This window comes from Pieris napi, chromosome 9 (genome assembly GCF_905475465.1).
Source record: "Pieris napi chromosome 9, ilPieNapi1.2, whole genome shotgun sequence".
Classification (NCBI taxonomy): domain Eukaryota; kingdom Metazoa; phylum Arthropoda; class Insecta; order Lepidoptera; family Pieridae; genus Pieris; species Pieris napi.
In genome coordinates, this window is record NC_062242.1 from 4898910 (window position 1) to 4915512 (window position 16603).

Sequence of the window (16603 nt, forward strand, 5' to 3'; positions counted from 1 at the left end):
CACGCTAAAACATGGCGGAGAAACGCCGTTTTTTCTACACTGCCGAAACATTAATTGGCCGTTGGCTACCGAATAGCGTAAGCGTTAATGTGTGTCTTTTCGTAGCACTGTCATGGCGTCGCTTATTGTATCCCGACTCACGCCTTTAGGGCCTAGGCTACCGACTGTCGACACGAGCTGTCATTTTCATACAAATTTAGTTTTCGACTTTCTACATACACTACCGTTAAGCCATCTTGGCTAGACCCCCAGTTATACAATAGGCTAATGCCCACAGTTTAGATTATATATAATTGCTATAATAATATTTCAAATATTTGTAGAAACTAGAAAGCATGGCAAAAATTCAGATTTTGAAATATAAATATAACACCGGAATTATTTTTAAGCGTTTATAGAATGACAGATATCTCGAACTCAATGTCATTTCTCTGCTGTCTTCTAAAAATCAAAAGTCAAAACAAATTTCTGAATACTTGCAAACAAATAAGCTGAAAAAATCAGAATTCTCAAGATACAATTTCAAAATACTGGGCCATATAAATAAACGTTTACTCTTCGTAATTAGTTTTTCGTTCACAACTATGGCTTGGCGAAGTCATGGAGTTAACAATGCCGACATGATACGTAATCTAAGAGGTAAAATACCAAAATCAAAAATTCAACCAAATACTCTTAAATTTTAGTTACTAAGTAAATCTGTACAGACATATTATGATGGTATAAATGGTCATTTGCTTTAAAATTAGATTTGTTAAATAAACTAGGCAAGCCCAGTTGGAAATATAGACTTAAATTTTTTTAAATCTGATATAACTAAAGGCAAAAGCAAACCTACATGTAATTTTACAAGCCTTCTTAGAAATAGCCCTTTTGAAAAAATCAAATACGTCATTCCTGTAATTTTAGCCCTTGAAGAAATAAAATCCAGGGCTTTACAATCTGGCATATTAAAAAAAATTCTTGATTTTTTTTAAGGGCAGTTATTACCTGTTTATTTTAACATATTTTACAGCCAATGGAATCATAAAAACAGATACTGTTGCTAATGCTATGCTGGCAGTTGATAGAAAGAACTATTGTCCTTATGCACCTTATCATGACTCACCACAATCTATTGGATACTCTGCCACCATCAGTGCTCCACACATGGTAACTTATTGCTTGTTCTTTTCTATCATTAAATGTTGTAGCAGTAAGTAAATGACAGATATTTCCTGTATAATTTGATTGATTGATTGTAGTAGTATAATAGTCTGCCCCATAACCCAACCAAAAATTTGTCTTAAGCGAGAAAGTGTATTATGTGGGAAAATAAAACTACATATTATTGTGTTCTAATTGTGTATATGTAGGTATTATATACATTTATGAATTACATTAAATACATAGTGTAATCTTAATTATGTCATTTAAAGTAATCACTTATATTGGCCTGAGATTTTGTTGCATTAGCAATTACAAGATTTTCAACATAATTAAACTTTTGCAGTGCATGTTCACTTTGATTCAAAAAATTTACATAGCGTCTTAAAGCATTATCAGCATATAATACCTGTGGGATAATATTATCTCAAGTTGCTGGGACTTGTGTAAAATTACATATTTTGCGAGAAATGGTTTTAATTGGGGTCTACTGTAGCTCTTTTTAATTCTTCTTGCAGATATTTTTTTCAATGATAAGAGAAGATTTAATATTGTTTAATTTTTAGCATGCCCATGCTTTAGAGAGATTGAAAAATCAATTGATACCAGGTGAAAAGGCGCTAGATGTTGGTTCAGGATCAGGGTACCTAACAGCTTGCATGGCTATCATGTTAGGTGAACAGGGAATGATTGTTGGTATAGACCATATATCAGAACTTGTAAATTTAGCTACAAAAAACATAAACAATGATAATCCAGGACTGCTGAAATCAGAAAGAATTAAGCTTATAAGTAAGTAGTTATGAATATATGTTTTGTTAGAAGTAGTATAGATTTTCAGTTCAAATCAATTTTTAAGATACATTTTAATACTCTTAAAGAATTAAAAACAATTTCAATATGGAACTGTAACAACATTTATAAGTATTATATATTCTTTATTCAAGCTGGAGATGGTCGTCAAGGTTACCCTGACGAGGCTCCTTACAATGCTATTCATGTCGGAGCAGCAGCACCTACCTTACCTCAAGCTGTAAGATAATGATTTATATTAATGCAGTCAAAAAAGTCACACTGAAGTGTGTATAATAATAATAATAATAATAATAATAAAGCCTTTATTTCGTTCCATACCATTTACATTTCATGCTAATACAACTAAACTAAAAATTTTGTGTTAATGTGGTTAGTAATACAGTATATGTAATATTATTTAGTAATTTAATATTGAAATAAATGTTAGAATTATTAGTACCATATTTTATTTTCCTAGGTATGGATCCCTTCTTGGGTATAGGCCTCCTCTAGCCGCGCTAATCCTAATATATCTATTTGAATATTTTTCAATGAGTGCACAAGTTCTATCAATTTTTCTGTTGATGCTAAAGTTCTCACGTTGTAAGTTCCAATTTTCAACACTCTTGTTTGTTTTTTTGTTTGTTGCTAGAGGGTTTTGGTCTGATTCCCCACGGGGACCAGCCGGATTGGGGAATGTTTTTCTAAATGTTTTATATTTTTATGTTCTTTGTTTATTGTTTATCCGGCTGTCGAGTTCCTATGTTTGTTTTGATGTGAGGGTAGGGGTGGTGAGAGAGTTACTTCTTCCTCGCATCATGTCAAAGGCGTTTGACCTGCTTGCTTTTGTTGTTGCTGTGGGTTGCAAATTGCTCTTTTGGGCGTATTTTGGTGGTGAAATTGACATAGAACGCTCGCGTTTGCGTTTCTCTTTTGTTTGTATGCTATCCCGTATGATGAGTTTGTCATATTTCAATACTGCATACTTTCCCTTCTGTCTTTCTTCTATCAACTGTTGTTGGAGTTCCCTTCTTTTAGTTAGTACATTTTTAGGATAGTCTTCATTTAAATAGATTCCGGGCAGCTTTTTCTTATTTCTCATGATTTGTTCTTTTTTCCAAGCATGTAAAAGAGAGATGATAACAGGTCTTGGTTTTTCGTTATCTACCCCCTTTTTTCCTAGGCGGTATATATTATTGATGTCGTTATGGCCGATATCTATATTTATTTTTGATCGAATCATTTCAGTGACTATTTCTATTAGATTTTGTTTTGAGATCTCTTCCTCTTTAAATCCAAAGGCTATAATATTATTTTTACGGTTTTCGCGCTCTAAAAAAAACAAAAAAAAAAAAAAAAAAAAAAAACGAAGAAGTGTGTATATTTGCTATTAAATAACATTTACAGTATTTATATAATATTTTTACTTACTTCAAACTGCCTTAATTAAATTATATTATGTATTTTCTAGAAAAGCTTATCACTTTAAACTTCAAATTATGAAAATAAACATGAAATTTAATGTTTTCAGTTAGTGGAACAATTAAAGCCTGGTGGGCGCTTAATTGTACCAGTTGGACCTGAAGGTGGAGAACAACATCTGACACAAGTAAATATAACTATAGTAAACCTTTATGATTGCAAGTTTGCGCGAGAAAATTAACATGCAGAGACTCCCGTATGCCAAAATCCAATACGTTACTCTACTAAATACTATATATGGGCTGACAAGATAACACAATGTTGTTGGATCTATAAATTCTTTGACATGACTTAATTTCGTATATTCAATTAAAGTATTTTTTAATTAAATTTTGCTTTTGTTTAGGTTGACAAAGCGGCTGACGGTACTACGACTGTAAAGAAATTGATGAGTGTAATCTACGTCCCCCTTACCGACAAGAATCATCAATATCGTGAGTGACCCAGCGTATATCTCATTATATCCACTATTATCGCTGTGCTGACCGCGGCCCTTTGCATTCGCCGTCTCGTGCAATCCTTGTATTCATATTGACTCACGAATACTCCAAAGACATTCGACTAAGCTTATATCGCAGTGCTCCCTTACTACTTTTAATAAAGAAAGAGTACTAAACTTTCTGATTTTATGAGGATTATGGACATGATCTTGTGTATTATAGTAAATCTACTTCAATTACAGTAGAAATGGAAGCACTGATCTGTTTAGACTAGACGGCGAATAACTCTTTGAGTGACTGTAAAAAAATTGTCCTTGTATATATGAATATAGAATATTTATTTTTAGTGTGTTGAATAAGACAATTTTACAATAATATATTGTAATTTAAGTGGTATATTTCTTGTTTAAATATAGTATCAGTGGTATCCTTTGACATATTATATAATTTATTAAATAATTTTCCATTGAGATTTTTGTGTGTAGTGCAGTAGTAGTAGATTTTTTGAGGTAAATAAAGGTACACTATTAAATAGTCCCTTTTTACTCTTATAGTAGTTTAAAAATTTTCTCTGTACTGTTAATTAACTCGCCTTTACAATGTCAAAGAATCTTGTATATTATCCACAATTTTATGCTTCAATATTACTTATAAGTTATAATGTAAAAAAAAAATATTTGTAAGGTAACCAATTGTTTCCTAATATATTTTAAAGTATAATAATGATTTTAGGTACTTGGCGTTAACGCTTGCAACAAATAAAATGCAATACAAACATGATTTTTTTATTATAAAATATTACAGACTTACAGAATTAAAGAATATTTAATAACAATTATTTTTTATTGAAGACTTTCCCTCCAAATTTTCTTTTTCCGAATGCTTTTTCGTCCTTCTTTGAGTCTGACGGTTTAGCTTTTATGTGTAGAATGGAATACAACATTTCGGCTTCTTTTTTATTTTCCAAAATATTGTAAAGACTTTCCTGAAACGATTTCTCAGTTTATTAATTATTACTAATTAAATAAATAGAACAACTAAATTGTTAAAAAAGCTGATAAACAACACATCGCGAACTATATTTTTTTATGACGACAAGCAGTTATAACTCAGTGTGTATGATTTAAATTTTACTTTTTAAAATAATTTTTATTTAAAGGCAAGTGATCAGCCTTCTGCGTCTGACACGCGATTTTGAGTCGTATACTCTCCGCAATTTTATCGTGCTCGTGTTTCTTCCACACAGAAAAACTACGTTTGGTGCAAAGGAGGTTCTAAGACACTACTGGTTTAAATATCAAGCAACTACTAAGCTAACACAAGTATAAAAATACAGATTAGTGTATGACGAAAGAGAACTATCGTGGGATTTGAGGTCGCCACGCTGCTTAATTAACTTTTTTGCTATATTGGCAACACTGTTACATCACTATAGTTTGACAGTTATCATCTTGATACAAGAGTTTATAATTTTTGAAGAATTATAATTTATATTCGTTTAAGTGCCACGCTGGTCCTCTTTCCGCTCAGACTTTATTATTTTCGTTTATTTTAGCAAATACCTGCGACAACGTAATAAGATGATCAAGAGAGATGCCCCTATTCATAATCCTCGTAATGTTCTTGGAAGTGACACCAGGTAATTTGTGAACGAAGTCATGGATTAAGGCGTTATATCTTTCGTAGCAAATATCGTCAATGGAATTTTCACCGCTTAATGCTATGGCCTCTTCTACGTTTGGGTTTTTTCTTCCTTGCTATATAAATGGCCTTTATTTAGAAAATTTATTAAACATTTTTACATTGGCTGTAATGCATACTTAGATACAGATGTAACGTTGGGATGATTTTAACAATCGTCAAAAGTATTCATGACGCAACATTAAATTTTTCGGCTTCGTAAAATACACCTTAAAATCAATGAATTAAAAAAAAAATTAATGTTAATAGTGTAGGATATCTTATATTGATCTAATCCTAGTTATTTTGTTGGTAATTGTTAGTAATATAATTTATTAAATGTTATCAAAAGTTAATATAAACCAATACAATAGCGAATCGGTACTTGTTAGTGATGTAAATTAGTAATACCTTAAGTTCATAAAACAACTCGGCCGTGGCGTATGGGCTGGGTGACCAGACGAGTTTTAGCCGCGGAAAATGAATAGTGAGAAGTTGAAGTTTCTGCTGTATGTCTGCGCCAGACAGGTCAGAGGACACTACGAAACTACCCTGCAATTTAAATCATGTAGCTACATGGCGAAATAAAATCAATATTAGTAATTTGAGAAATTTTGCACTGTAGGGCTTTCGGTTATATGCGCTCTCGTTCAGATAATTTGAATGTAAGAATAAATACGAAATAGAACTGCAAGGGTAAACACGTAAGTAAAAAGCTAGTTACTAACTGCTTTTAACTAAATTACACTTTCGTCTATTTATATCAAGTTGTGTTTACCCTGTCATCAAATATGACATTATATTAAATAGTGCAATTAGAATTTTTTATTAGCGTTATATTTTATAAGTGGTATGGAGAGTCGTTGGCAAGACATGTTATATGAAAACAATTATTTTATATAATCTCATTCGGTAATATTCTAATTATGAAATGAAATACAGACTTTTATTGGCATATTTTATATAGGTACATACTTCTTTAAGAAAATTAAAAAATTAAATTAAAGCATTATTCTCCTAACAAAACAATGCTTTAAAATATTTTTTTAATTATTAAAGTACAATGTGTTCCGACCAAGAAGGTATCAATTCAATTTAAGTACCCATAATAACGTGTGGTGAGCGCGCTGCGCTGGTTCCAAGCCAATAGACCAATAACAGACTTTTTCCATTGGCGTTATTTCGTACATACGAATTTGAGTAATATTTTGTTGAAGATAATTATCTATTAGGCCCAGCTCATTAAACATTAATACTCCTATTACACATCACTTATTAGTTATTATATTTAACATATACAATGAAAAAAAATCTATAATCCATGTTTAAGGCAAGTTTTACCGCGCAAAGCTTATGGTACCAACAATACCCTTCTCTCCTTGTTATCAACTTCGAGGTTAGGTTGTTTCAATTGGTAAACTGATAAAATATTGTAACAGTTTAAGGCACTTATTCTGTAACGGTGATTTAGTAACGAAAGATATGATTCACCAAATGAAATCAGATTTTAACCATAACAACAAACTATTACAACAATACATAATCCCTTACCTGTAAATTAAACGGCTTATTTTGATCGAATTCGATGAGCAATATGGGTCGCGTATACGCACGACACATATGCGTACACTGCGTATACAAACGACCGGAGTTGAGTGAACCAATTAGATCCGATATAGATTTTCGCTCTACGCATATCTCTGGTGTTAGAATATAATCACCAATCTAAAAAAAATAACAAAGAATCGTGTTGATATTTTGGGCGTACATCAGAAATTATCTTATATATAAAATTCTCGTGTCACAATGTTAGTGACCTTACCATACTCCTCCGAAACGGTTTGACCGATTTTTATCAAATGTTATATGCATATTCAATAGGTCTGAGAATCGGCTACTATCTATTTTTCATACCCCTAAGTGATAAGAGTTGTCCACCCCTAACATTTTATTTTTATTTTTTGGACGAAATTTTAATTTTTTAATTTTTTTTATAATGTGCCATTAAAAATACATACAACCCTAAATTTTCACCCCTCTACGGTCAACCCCTATTTTTTATTATAGTAGATAGTTATTTTTATCGAACTAAAAAAATGTTACCTAGAAATAATATACATGGCAAAACGACGTTTACCGGGTCAGCTACTATTTATATATATGTATATATATACAGACAAATCAAAGACAAAACTGTAACGGTTCATTTTATATTATATTGTAACAACTATATGCTATATTATGTGAAGTAAATTTAGGTTTCCAAGTCTGATGAGGTAACATTTTTGGACCAAATATTTAATTTGGACAGGTACAATTTTTATCCTCTAGATTCTAGAATAACACCAATTAGACATGTTTTAACGTAGTTAGTAAGAAGAATTACGGGCGGCTGTATCGCTTAAAATTTATTAGAACTAATATAGATTATGTATAAAGTAATGTTTGAATTGCCCAGTTAAAGTTTTGTTTGAAATTGAACTTTCGGTTGAATATATACATATATAACCCAGCAAGACAGTAACTGCCCTAGACTTCGCTCGTCGTCTAGAAACCAGAATTCTTGAGTCTTGCGTTTTTCAGCCTAACGTTCTAAAATAAATAATAGTTAAAAAAACTAAAAAACACGCTTTTAAAGCACATCAAACTAAAAAATAATTCCTAATTTAGGCTGAAAATGGTAATGAACTACTGGTATTATTGTGAATAAGCGTGGGTTGCTCGATAGACGAAAAATATGGTACAGAGCGCCATTTTATCATTTTTTTTTTCGGATTATTGCACAATGCAATAATCGATCGATCATCGATCTTTGACAGGTGCGCAAAGTTTGAATTAAATCTATCCGTTTAAAGTGGGTTAAAATCGAGTCCGAAGGAGTCGGTTACATACATACATACAGGTGAAGCTAATATAAAGCGTGTAAAAATACTCACTGTTATAGTAACAGGCTCGATGTTTATTCCTCTTTTATGAAGTAATGAGGGTAGATCCGAGCGAAATTCTCGCATATCCACTATTACTACTGGCTTTTCTTTAACTTGATTTTGTCCACCTACAAAAAATTCAAGCAGAAATATTTGTATTCATAAGAAACAAGACAATCGGTAACATAAAAAAAATCTTTCGGAAACGTTTCCCAGGAACGTAGCCCAACCAAAATGGCTAGGGCATAATAAATATTGATACGATCAATACATTTTCAACAATTATGCATGCATTTTTTTATTACTAAGTACGACCATTACTACTCACCGGCTTTTCTAGTATCATTTGTAGTTTCACTTTCTTCGACATTCAGATTAAAATATTCATCAGTTTTACCGTCTTGATAAGAGGGTACCACCATTATCTGTATCGAGGAGTTTGTTGCATTATAATATCCAAAAATTTATACAAATTGCATTAGGATAAATTAAAAAAGATAATCAATTAAGTTGTATTTTATACAATATTTTTTTTACTTCAAATATCGATTGCGACACCGAATCCGACGTTTTTGATGTAGTTCTTTAAGGCCCAAACCCAATTATTAATCCACAATCTCAGATTGAAAACCAACCGTGACAGTCGATCGATCTCCTATCTGCATCCCAATAACCAAACCCTACGAAGACAAACCATTTTTGGCGACGGATAAAATGCTCTTTGTCGTTCCGTTTTACTGAGACATAACAAACAGCTTGTATCGACAGATGGCTATTACAATCCAACGATTGGTTATTGGCATACTTGTTCCAACATTTGGATTAAGATTTCTATCTCAGATGGTTTCTATCAAAATGGATTGAGATAGGTTATTGGGTTCGGGCGTTAAAAGGTGAGGCTGATCTCTCAACCTTTTCACTATTAGGGATTACAGAGTTCCAAGTGCCTACTTAACACCGCTGTTTGTGGTTTGTTAAATAAAACCTATTCATCAAATTAGTTTAATAATATTTGATTTTTATAATATAGGTTTACTAGCCGTTTCGCGCCCGCTTTGCTGGACGAATTAAAATAAATTTTATGTTTCATTATTTTATTTTTTTTCATATTTTTATTATTCTTCTTTTTAACTTCCCGCTAAGAAAATTGAAATATTTCGAAAATCGAGTTTTTAACAGACGTTTTGCGGTTCTAGGAAGCCTCTTTTGTTTTTATTAGCGGGAAAAATTTTCATAAAAGTAAAACAGAAATAAAAAAATTAAGGAACGTTGGAATTAAAAAATAAATAGCCATAAACCATCTAGGATAGTTAGATAGTTAGAGGTAGTTTCATATCGATACGATCAGTGGTTTAAGCGTGAAAGAGCCTCAAACGAACACCATTTTCTTTTTATATATATGTATATAGATTTCACTTACACTTTTAGTCTGTATCAACAACTCGAAGGCCTGTTTCTCTCGCCTTAATGCCGTGAGATACGACTGTTCTTCCACAGTTTTATCGTGTATAAGAAAATACACTTTAGACATGGCTTCCTCTGACTTCTTCCTGGCTTCGAACAATTCAATCTGTCGTACAGCGGCCACGTCGCTGTGATACAGAATTATGTATTCCGGTCGTAAAGCCTCTAGAGTCTGTTCAAGTGATAGATGATTTCCGTTCTGTTTGAATGTTTGTATGCATATAATTGGTTTATCTTTTTCTATTTGCGTTAAATCTAGGTTTTCGATCTGAAATTTAATGGATTCAAATGAGGACGGTTTTAAGAGCTTTCAAATAACCCACAAAGGTGTGTCTGGTGTCAAAGGTTTCTGTGATGGACACATGTCGCCTCGACGCAGCGTTAAAGGCCTTTGCTTAAGCTTAGGTTTCCTAGAAAAACGGTGCCGTTATCTAACGGCCGTAATGTAGCGTTGGGTGACATCAACCATACGTTGTCTATTAATAACATCGGAGTAGGTTTCCTAGAGAACGTTGAGTGTCACCGTAACGTCAAATAGCGGTTCGCGTGTAGCGGTGACCATATTTAATTAATACAATGAGTAGAAACGTGACTTGGACGAGCGAAAATGATTGTTTTTTTTGCATTATATTTAAAAGTAAAGACGGCCGTTATTAACAACCGTAAAATGACGGCCGTTAGTTAACGGCACCGCTTTTCTAGGAAACCTAAGCTTTAACGGAAAACTTTTACCTTTAACTTTAACTGCTTTACACAAATTGTTTCGGATTGACATAAAATGCTTAATTTTAATCATAAGCTTAAGCAACTTGTTAGGTAGGTACACCTTCAAGCCTTCCTACAGTAACTCAGTTTTTTAAACTAGTAGGGAAGGAGAACCGTCACCTAATAAATATTTGAAATTTTGGTTATTGTATTGTATTACTAACCAATTCTTGAATAAAGCTTTAATAATAATTGTTTAACTAAGCAATAAAAGCTAAACAAAAAATCGTTATTTCTTCGAAAACTACTCTGATTACGGTTATTAATGTTTTCATAAAAAATTCTTAATACCTCAGTGATTGGTTCAAACATACTGTCTTCTTTGTCTATAGGCTGAGTAACTTGGGTCAACACATAATTCGACTTATTAAACTCTGCTTCACTCTCAGGATTTTCTCCACTCAGTTGGGAAATGTCATCATTGAAATTTTTATACTTCGAAGATACAGCATTTATAGTCAAATCCCGTCGAAAAGCCGTATAAAATAGATATTTATTCGCGCCCATAGTTAAAAAATGATTTAGCTGAGAGCATGTTTTATTATCGAGACAAAGTATTAGCACTTTTGTGCTGTTTAATGATTCGTTTTTCTTTTTAACTTCATCGGGTATTTCTTTTATTAATAAATCGCTCAAACATTGCCATTTCGGTGCAAGTTCCGGGTCGAATTCTAAAATATTTTAAATAAAAGTTATCTTTACAGAGGCAAATTATTATGTATCGTTTAAAATTACAATTTTTATACTTTAACATTTTGTTTAAGTTTATTTATCGAGTATTTTATAAACCAGTGGCGCCATAAACTTTTTAGGCTTAGACCTAAAAGCGTTGCATAAGGAAATCGAGCTCCTTACGATGTTTTCCTTCAACGTACCTTTGTTAAATATGCACAAAGACATAATAAAATTATAATATCTAAATAAACATGCATTTTTATTTTACATTTCATAAAAAAAATTGAAGAGAAAAAGCACTAATTTCAGAAATTCAAAGATTATTTTAACATAAGGTAGGTGCTTTTTTATGCAAACTTATAGCGACTCCTGAACATCGAGTTTATTTCTCCATACATGCTCAGATCAATTTATAGTCGAAAGTTATGACATTCTAATAATGTCCTAGTTTGATTTCATTCTGAATTTCGATTGGTAAGTAATATACTACACACAATTTTTGGCAGCCATAAACCGTTGATCTGCTTATAATCGTTCTGGGTATATCAGGACATCTTAATTATCGGCTTATTATTATATACCATGTATATCTGATTCCGAAAGTTTGATTAAAGAGTAAAAATATACCATTTTTAGAATTGTACACCCGTCCTCTTGCCAATCGAAACAAATGTTCGGCGGAGTCTAGAAGTATCCATCCCGAATTGACTTGGGCATACTCAGGAGTCCTGTATTTGCTCAATAACGCATAGAACGATACTGCGTCATCATGTATTAAATTACTGGAAATAACCACTAACTTGCTAATATACTCTATAGTTATCTTAGGGAGCGTTCAAGTATTACGTCACGCAATTTTGCAAACCCGATCCGAAGGAATCCCAAAATTCGTTACTTAATACTTGAACGCTCTCTTATTTACTTATAATTTAACGTTTAAGTTGTGATTTTATACAGAAGTAGCACTATGTTATTGTTTAGAGTGAATGTGGAGATGTATGGTCTAACTAGTTACTTTCTAATTGCAAATCCTTAACAGACTGTAGGTACATGTGGATGCGAAATCTATCCCTTTTTGAAGTTATACTTCTTTAGGCGCGTTATGAAAAATTGATGAGAGTGAAATTTTACGATGCGTGCGCACCGTGACACAAAATTAACAGAATGAAGTTGCCCACGGAAGATGCTACGGCATTGGACATAATAAAAACAACATTCGAATAATAATAGAATTTATGTTACACTTAATGTAAGAGAATAATAATAAATATTTATATATTTAATTTTTCAAATATAAACTGAACTTTATTGACTATAATGACTCCTTTTCCAGTCTTTGATTATTTAATTGTAATTAATTATTTGCATGCAATCAAAAACTATTTTTAATAATGCCAAAGAGGTATAACTTCTTACGCGCGTACATAAGTACACGCACCCTTTGTTTAATTTATTTGAATTAACAAGATTGCAAAAAGCAAAGAAAATTGAAGACTTGGGACTTGGACAAGACTTATTATTTATACTTATTATACATTACATAATCATAGTTCGTAAAATCTTCAGATCCTGTATGTACTCCTTAGTTCGTGTACTGAGCTGATGCCACACACAGTCCAGCTGTGATTGTAGAATTTTATGGAATTTCTTTGTGATACAGTTCTCCGTTGTTATTTCCTAAAAACGCTCATATTTGAATAAAAGCTTAGTGTTGCACAAGTGTGTAAAAACTTTTATGAAACAAATCAACGTTTAAAGAACAGTTAAACGATACAGCTATGAGATTTTTGCTTTTAATACAGAAAAAGTTGCATGTATCACATTTTAAATAACAAATATATCTTGTTACCTACTTGTAGTAGAATAAAATATATATTTAAGTGAACACAAAAAAGGCAGTACAGATGGACAAACAATTGTCTTAATTTTCAATTTATTTTCAGTCCATTCATGCTTAATTGAGCTTAAATGAGCAGTGATGGCCTAGTGGCTTTAGCGTGCGACACTCATACCTGAGGTCGTAGGTTCGATCCCGGACTGTGCATCAATGGACTTTCTTTCTATGTGCGCATTTAACATTTGCTCGAACGGTGAAGGAAAACATCGTGAGGAAACCGACAAGTCTTCGACCCAAAAAGTCGACGGCAAGTGTGACTCTGGAGGCTGATCACCTACTTGCCTATTAGATTTAAAAATGATCATGAAACAGTTTCAGAAATCTGAGACCAAGACTTAAAGAGGTTGTAGCACCACTGATTTTTTTCATCCTAATTATTTGCTTAGCAATTCAGTCTTAGGTGCTATGTTAGTAAACAGTAGCTATGGTGGGGCATGGACATATAATGCCTTGTGATTGTACGCAAACATTTAATCAGACTCACTATGGCATATGTACGTTCAAATAGCCTGAATATTCTTTTTCATAATGAATAACAAAATACCTGCAAATTTATATTTTTATTGATGCTCTTGAGCTGTTTAACAGTATAGTTCATAATGTCCAGTAAGCAGGACTGTATGTTGTTCATATTGGGTGTGAGAGGCACATGAAGTTCTTCAACTTGGGCCTGTCTGCTTTTTAGGCACTTTATTATATTTCCATGAAATCTGAAAAAATACAGGAACTCTAAGTGCATTTCCAAGACTTAAAGTAAAGATAATAAATAAGTATTTTATAGGATTTTGTTATTTAAGTGTTATTAAAATAGACATAATATAACATACATATAAACTTTTTAACATTTTAATTTAATAATATAAACAAAAAGGATTACATCATCTATCTAGCAATAATAGGAGTGTAGAAACAAAAACAAAAAAAATATGTGGAGAGATACAAGATTTCTCTTCAATTTACTCACCTAGGCCAAAGGAATAATTCCGTAACAAATAAGGCTCTCATCACCTTCTCTACATGGTTGTACCCAAATGTAAATGATATTGGTGAATTTGAAAATGCTTTTATAAAACCAGTCTGAAATACATCATTTTTTTATTACTACTGACACCGCCTTAAATTTCTTGTCACTTGTCAGAGATACTTGTTGAAAATATTATATAGGACTTCTAATAAAGAGTTGATTAAGAAATGTTGATCCAATGTTATATAGAGTGGTGAATACAGTTTGAGAGGTATAGACTTTCTTGTTAAAACAAACCTAATTGTATTATATTTTCACTTAAACAAACCACAGGTATGGGTACAGATTCTTTCTACGTAATTATTTACCTTATTATTTTGTCGAAAAAGCCTCAAAACAAATGCTTCTTGGCAGGATTCAAGCACTGTGTGTGCTCGTAATACAATAATTCCTGTTATATGTTTCACAGGCACACGGTTCTTTAATAAGTCCACTACTAGTATTCTTGTGGATGCTAAGAATAAGCCTCCTTCCAAATATGCTTTCTCTCTAAAATTTGAATCATTGAATGAATTTGTAAGATTAATGAAACTACTAAAATCACTATAGTGAGAACCTTTCCATTACACAACGGGTTCCATAGTCTGGATTGGTTGATAATAGGAAAAAAACTAATAATTTAATCAGTCAACAACATAATGCAGTTACTATAATAAATATTTTATGTAAAATTAAAATAAAATTTGATGGGAGACATTTTATATAATCAACATTGAGATATGGTGTATAAATAGCTGTAAATTAAAATATAGTTTTACCTTTCTGTTCCAGTATTAGGTAATGGTGATATTTTAAAGTTTTCAGAAAAGTACTTCTCTTCATGTTCATTACCATTCAAGACCAAAACAAGGTTAGCCGGGTTTTTATAAACCCAAAGGATATTTGAAATAATATTATTATAATTAAGTCCTCTGAAAAAAAAATAGTTAAATAATACGTACAAAATAAACTCCTACCATAAACATAACATTAGAATTTACTAGCTGAAATATTAATATACGAATTATAAAAAATAAGTTAACTAACTTAGCAAGTATCAAAAGAGCATCCTTTTCAAATGTATCAGTAAATATTTGTTTTTCAAAAGATAACAATGGATATTTAGTTTCTATAGCAGCGTATTCTCCATCACAGTCATCCATTAGAACTTAGATTTTTGAATAATTTACATGAAATAAATTATGTCGAACGTCGATTAATTTTAAAAGAAACTGATTATATATTGTTATTTATAATTATAACAATCTATTTTTCTTTTAAATCATTTTCAATTTTTTTTAAATATTTTATGGCACAGATTAAATCATTTGAATTAGACGGGTTTTTCCTCCAAATTTAGGGGTAATGAAGATGTCTTGGGGTTTTTTAGGAGGTAGATTTATTTAGAGGGGTATTCATTTATTTTTCTTATAAACCGCACCATTCTATATAATTTCTATTAAGCCCTACCATCAAATTAAACCACATTATTCAGCACTGTCAAATATACAAAATTAATGGTATTACAGCTTTTGAAACTAGATTTAAGCTTAATTAACGTTGTAGAAGATGAGCCTCAATTCACCCAGGGTTTTACTCAAGGTTCAAATCTTGTAAGTAAAAAACTTGCACATGTAGATAAAAGACCTATAGACCTAGCCATAAATGATGGCTTTTGAGTAATATCCTCCCCGCCCTGTTTTAGGAAATCTCGTCTAACATCGGTTACAAGGTAAACAATTAAATTTGTCGAAAATTAGATAATATTAGAGTCAGAAATCTCGTTCGCTGCTAGCTCGCAACAGCTTAATGTTTATGTCATAGCCAAATGCCAACTAGTTTAAGTAGCCATTTTATTAACAGCTTAGCCTTTTAACTAAACAGTGCCGTTTAACTAGCGGCATGAAAGATATTCAGCCGTAGCGGTTGTAAAATTTAATAAACTGACTGGCTAATGCTTAGGCCATTCGTACGATAGAGTGACCATGTGACAGAAATAATAAAGATGAAACATCTGACAAAAAAAAATTTCTTTAAAAATTAAATTGCGTGAGTAAGTCACAGCTAAATTCATATTATTATTGTACTTGTTGTTTTTTCATTCAAATTTTTCACACCATAAATTGTGTGAATTACCCACGAATATATTGACAGTTTGAAGAAGAAGATCATCGATCCAAGTCATTTGCCTATGCCTGTCTGTTTGATCAACTGGCTCAATATCTTTCAGGCCACTAGTTAAACGGCGCTGTTTAGTTAAGTGTCTAGACTCTAGGCAGTTGATTAAACGGCTAATTAAGCTAGTTGGCTGCTGCATAAATATGAGAAT

The 16603-nt window shown here is 31.9% G+C and overlaps 2 protein-coding genes across 3 annotated transcripts; one reads left to right on the forward strand and one right to left on the reverse strand.

Moving 5' to 3' along the window:
- The first annotated feature begins 394 nt into the window (after positions 1 to 394).
- On the forward strand, positions 395 to 4680 carry LOC125052339 (protein-L-isoaspartate(D-aspartate) O-methyltransferase). Its single transcript, XM_047653120.1, has 7 exons — positions 395 to 639; positions 1016 to 1152; positions 1713 to 1938; positions 2094 to 2179; positions 3473 to 3550; positions 3770 to 3857; positions 4596 to 4680. Exons 1-7 carry the CDS (start codon positions 585 to 587, stop codon positions 4607 to 4609), a joined length of 684 nt encoding a protein of 227 aa, XP_047509076.1. The 5' UTR covers positions 395 to 584; the 3' UTR covers positions 4610 to 4680.
- LOC125052338 (DNA repair endonuclease XPF) lies at positions 4354 to 16196 on the reverse strand. 2 transcript variants are annotated; one of them, XM_047653118.1, is made up of 15 exons: positions 15322 to 16034; positions 15054 to 15206; positions 14604 to 14784; positions 14236 to 14348; positions 13816 to 13981; positions 12915 to 13051; positions 12002 to 12156; positions 10991 to 11370; positions 9891 to 10202; positions 8799 to 8895; positions 8480 to 8598; positions 7095 to 7268; positions 5955 to 6095; positions 5426 to 5620; positions 4354 to 4848 (listed from the first exon to the last, which is right to left on the reverse strand). In XM_047653118.1, the coding sequence occupies exons 1-15, from the start codon at positions 15435 to 15437 to the stop codon at positions 4699 to 4701; spliced, it is 2589 nt and encodes an 862-aa protein (XP_047509074.1). In that variant the 5' UTR covers positions 15438 to 16034; the 3' UTR covers positions 4354 to 4698. The 2 variants fall into 2 exon arrangements, with proteins under 2 accessions (XP_047509074.1, XP_047509075.1); XM_047653119.1 differs by lacking the exon at positions 4354 to 4848 and having other exon boundaries at positions 5432 to 5633; positions 15322 to 16196.
- Positions 16197 to 16603: the final 407 nt, after the last annotated feature.

Bases quoted from the DNA above. Each gene is read 5' to 3' on its own strand.
- LOC125052339 (XM_047653120.1), top strand. From the start codon at position 585: ATGGCTTGGCGAAGTCATGGAGTTAACAATGCCGACATGATACGTAAT. The intron at 640-1,015 runs GTAAAATACCAA...CATATTTTACAG, and splicing joins CATGATACGTAATCTAAGAG to CCAATGGAATCATAAAAACA. The intron at 1,153-1,712 runs GTAACTTATTGC...TTTAATTTTTAG, and splicing joins CCATCAGTGCTCCACACATG to CATGCCCATGCTTTAGAGAG.
- LOC125052338 (XM_047653118.1), bottom strand. From the start codon at position 15,437: ATGGATGACTGTGATGGAGAATACGCTGCTATAGAAACTAAATATCCA. The intron at 10,203-10,990 runs GTATTAAGAATT...ATTAAATTTCAG, and splicing joins TGTTTGAACCAATCACTGAG to ATCGAAAACCTAGATTTAAC. The intron at 5,621-5,954 runs GTATTACTAATT...CCATTTATATAG, and splicing joins AGTTGTTTTATGAACTTAAG to CAAGGAAGAAAAAACCCAAA.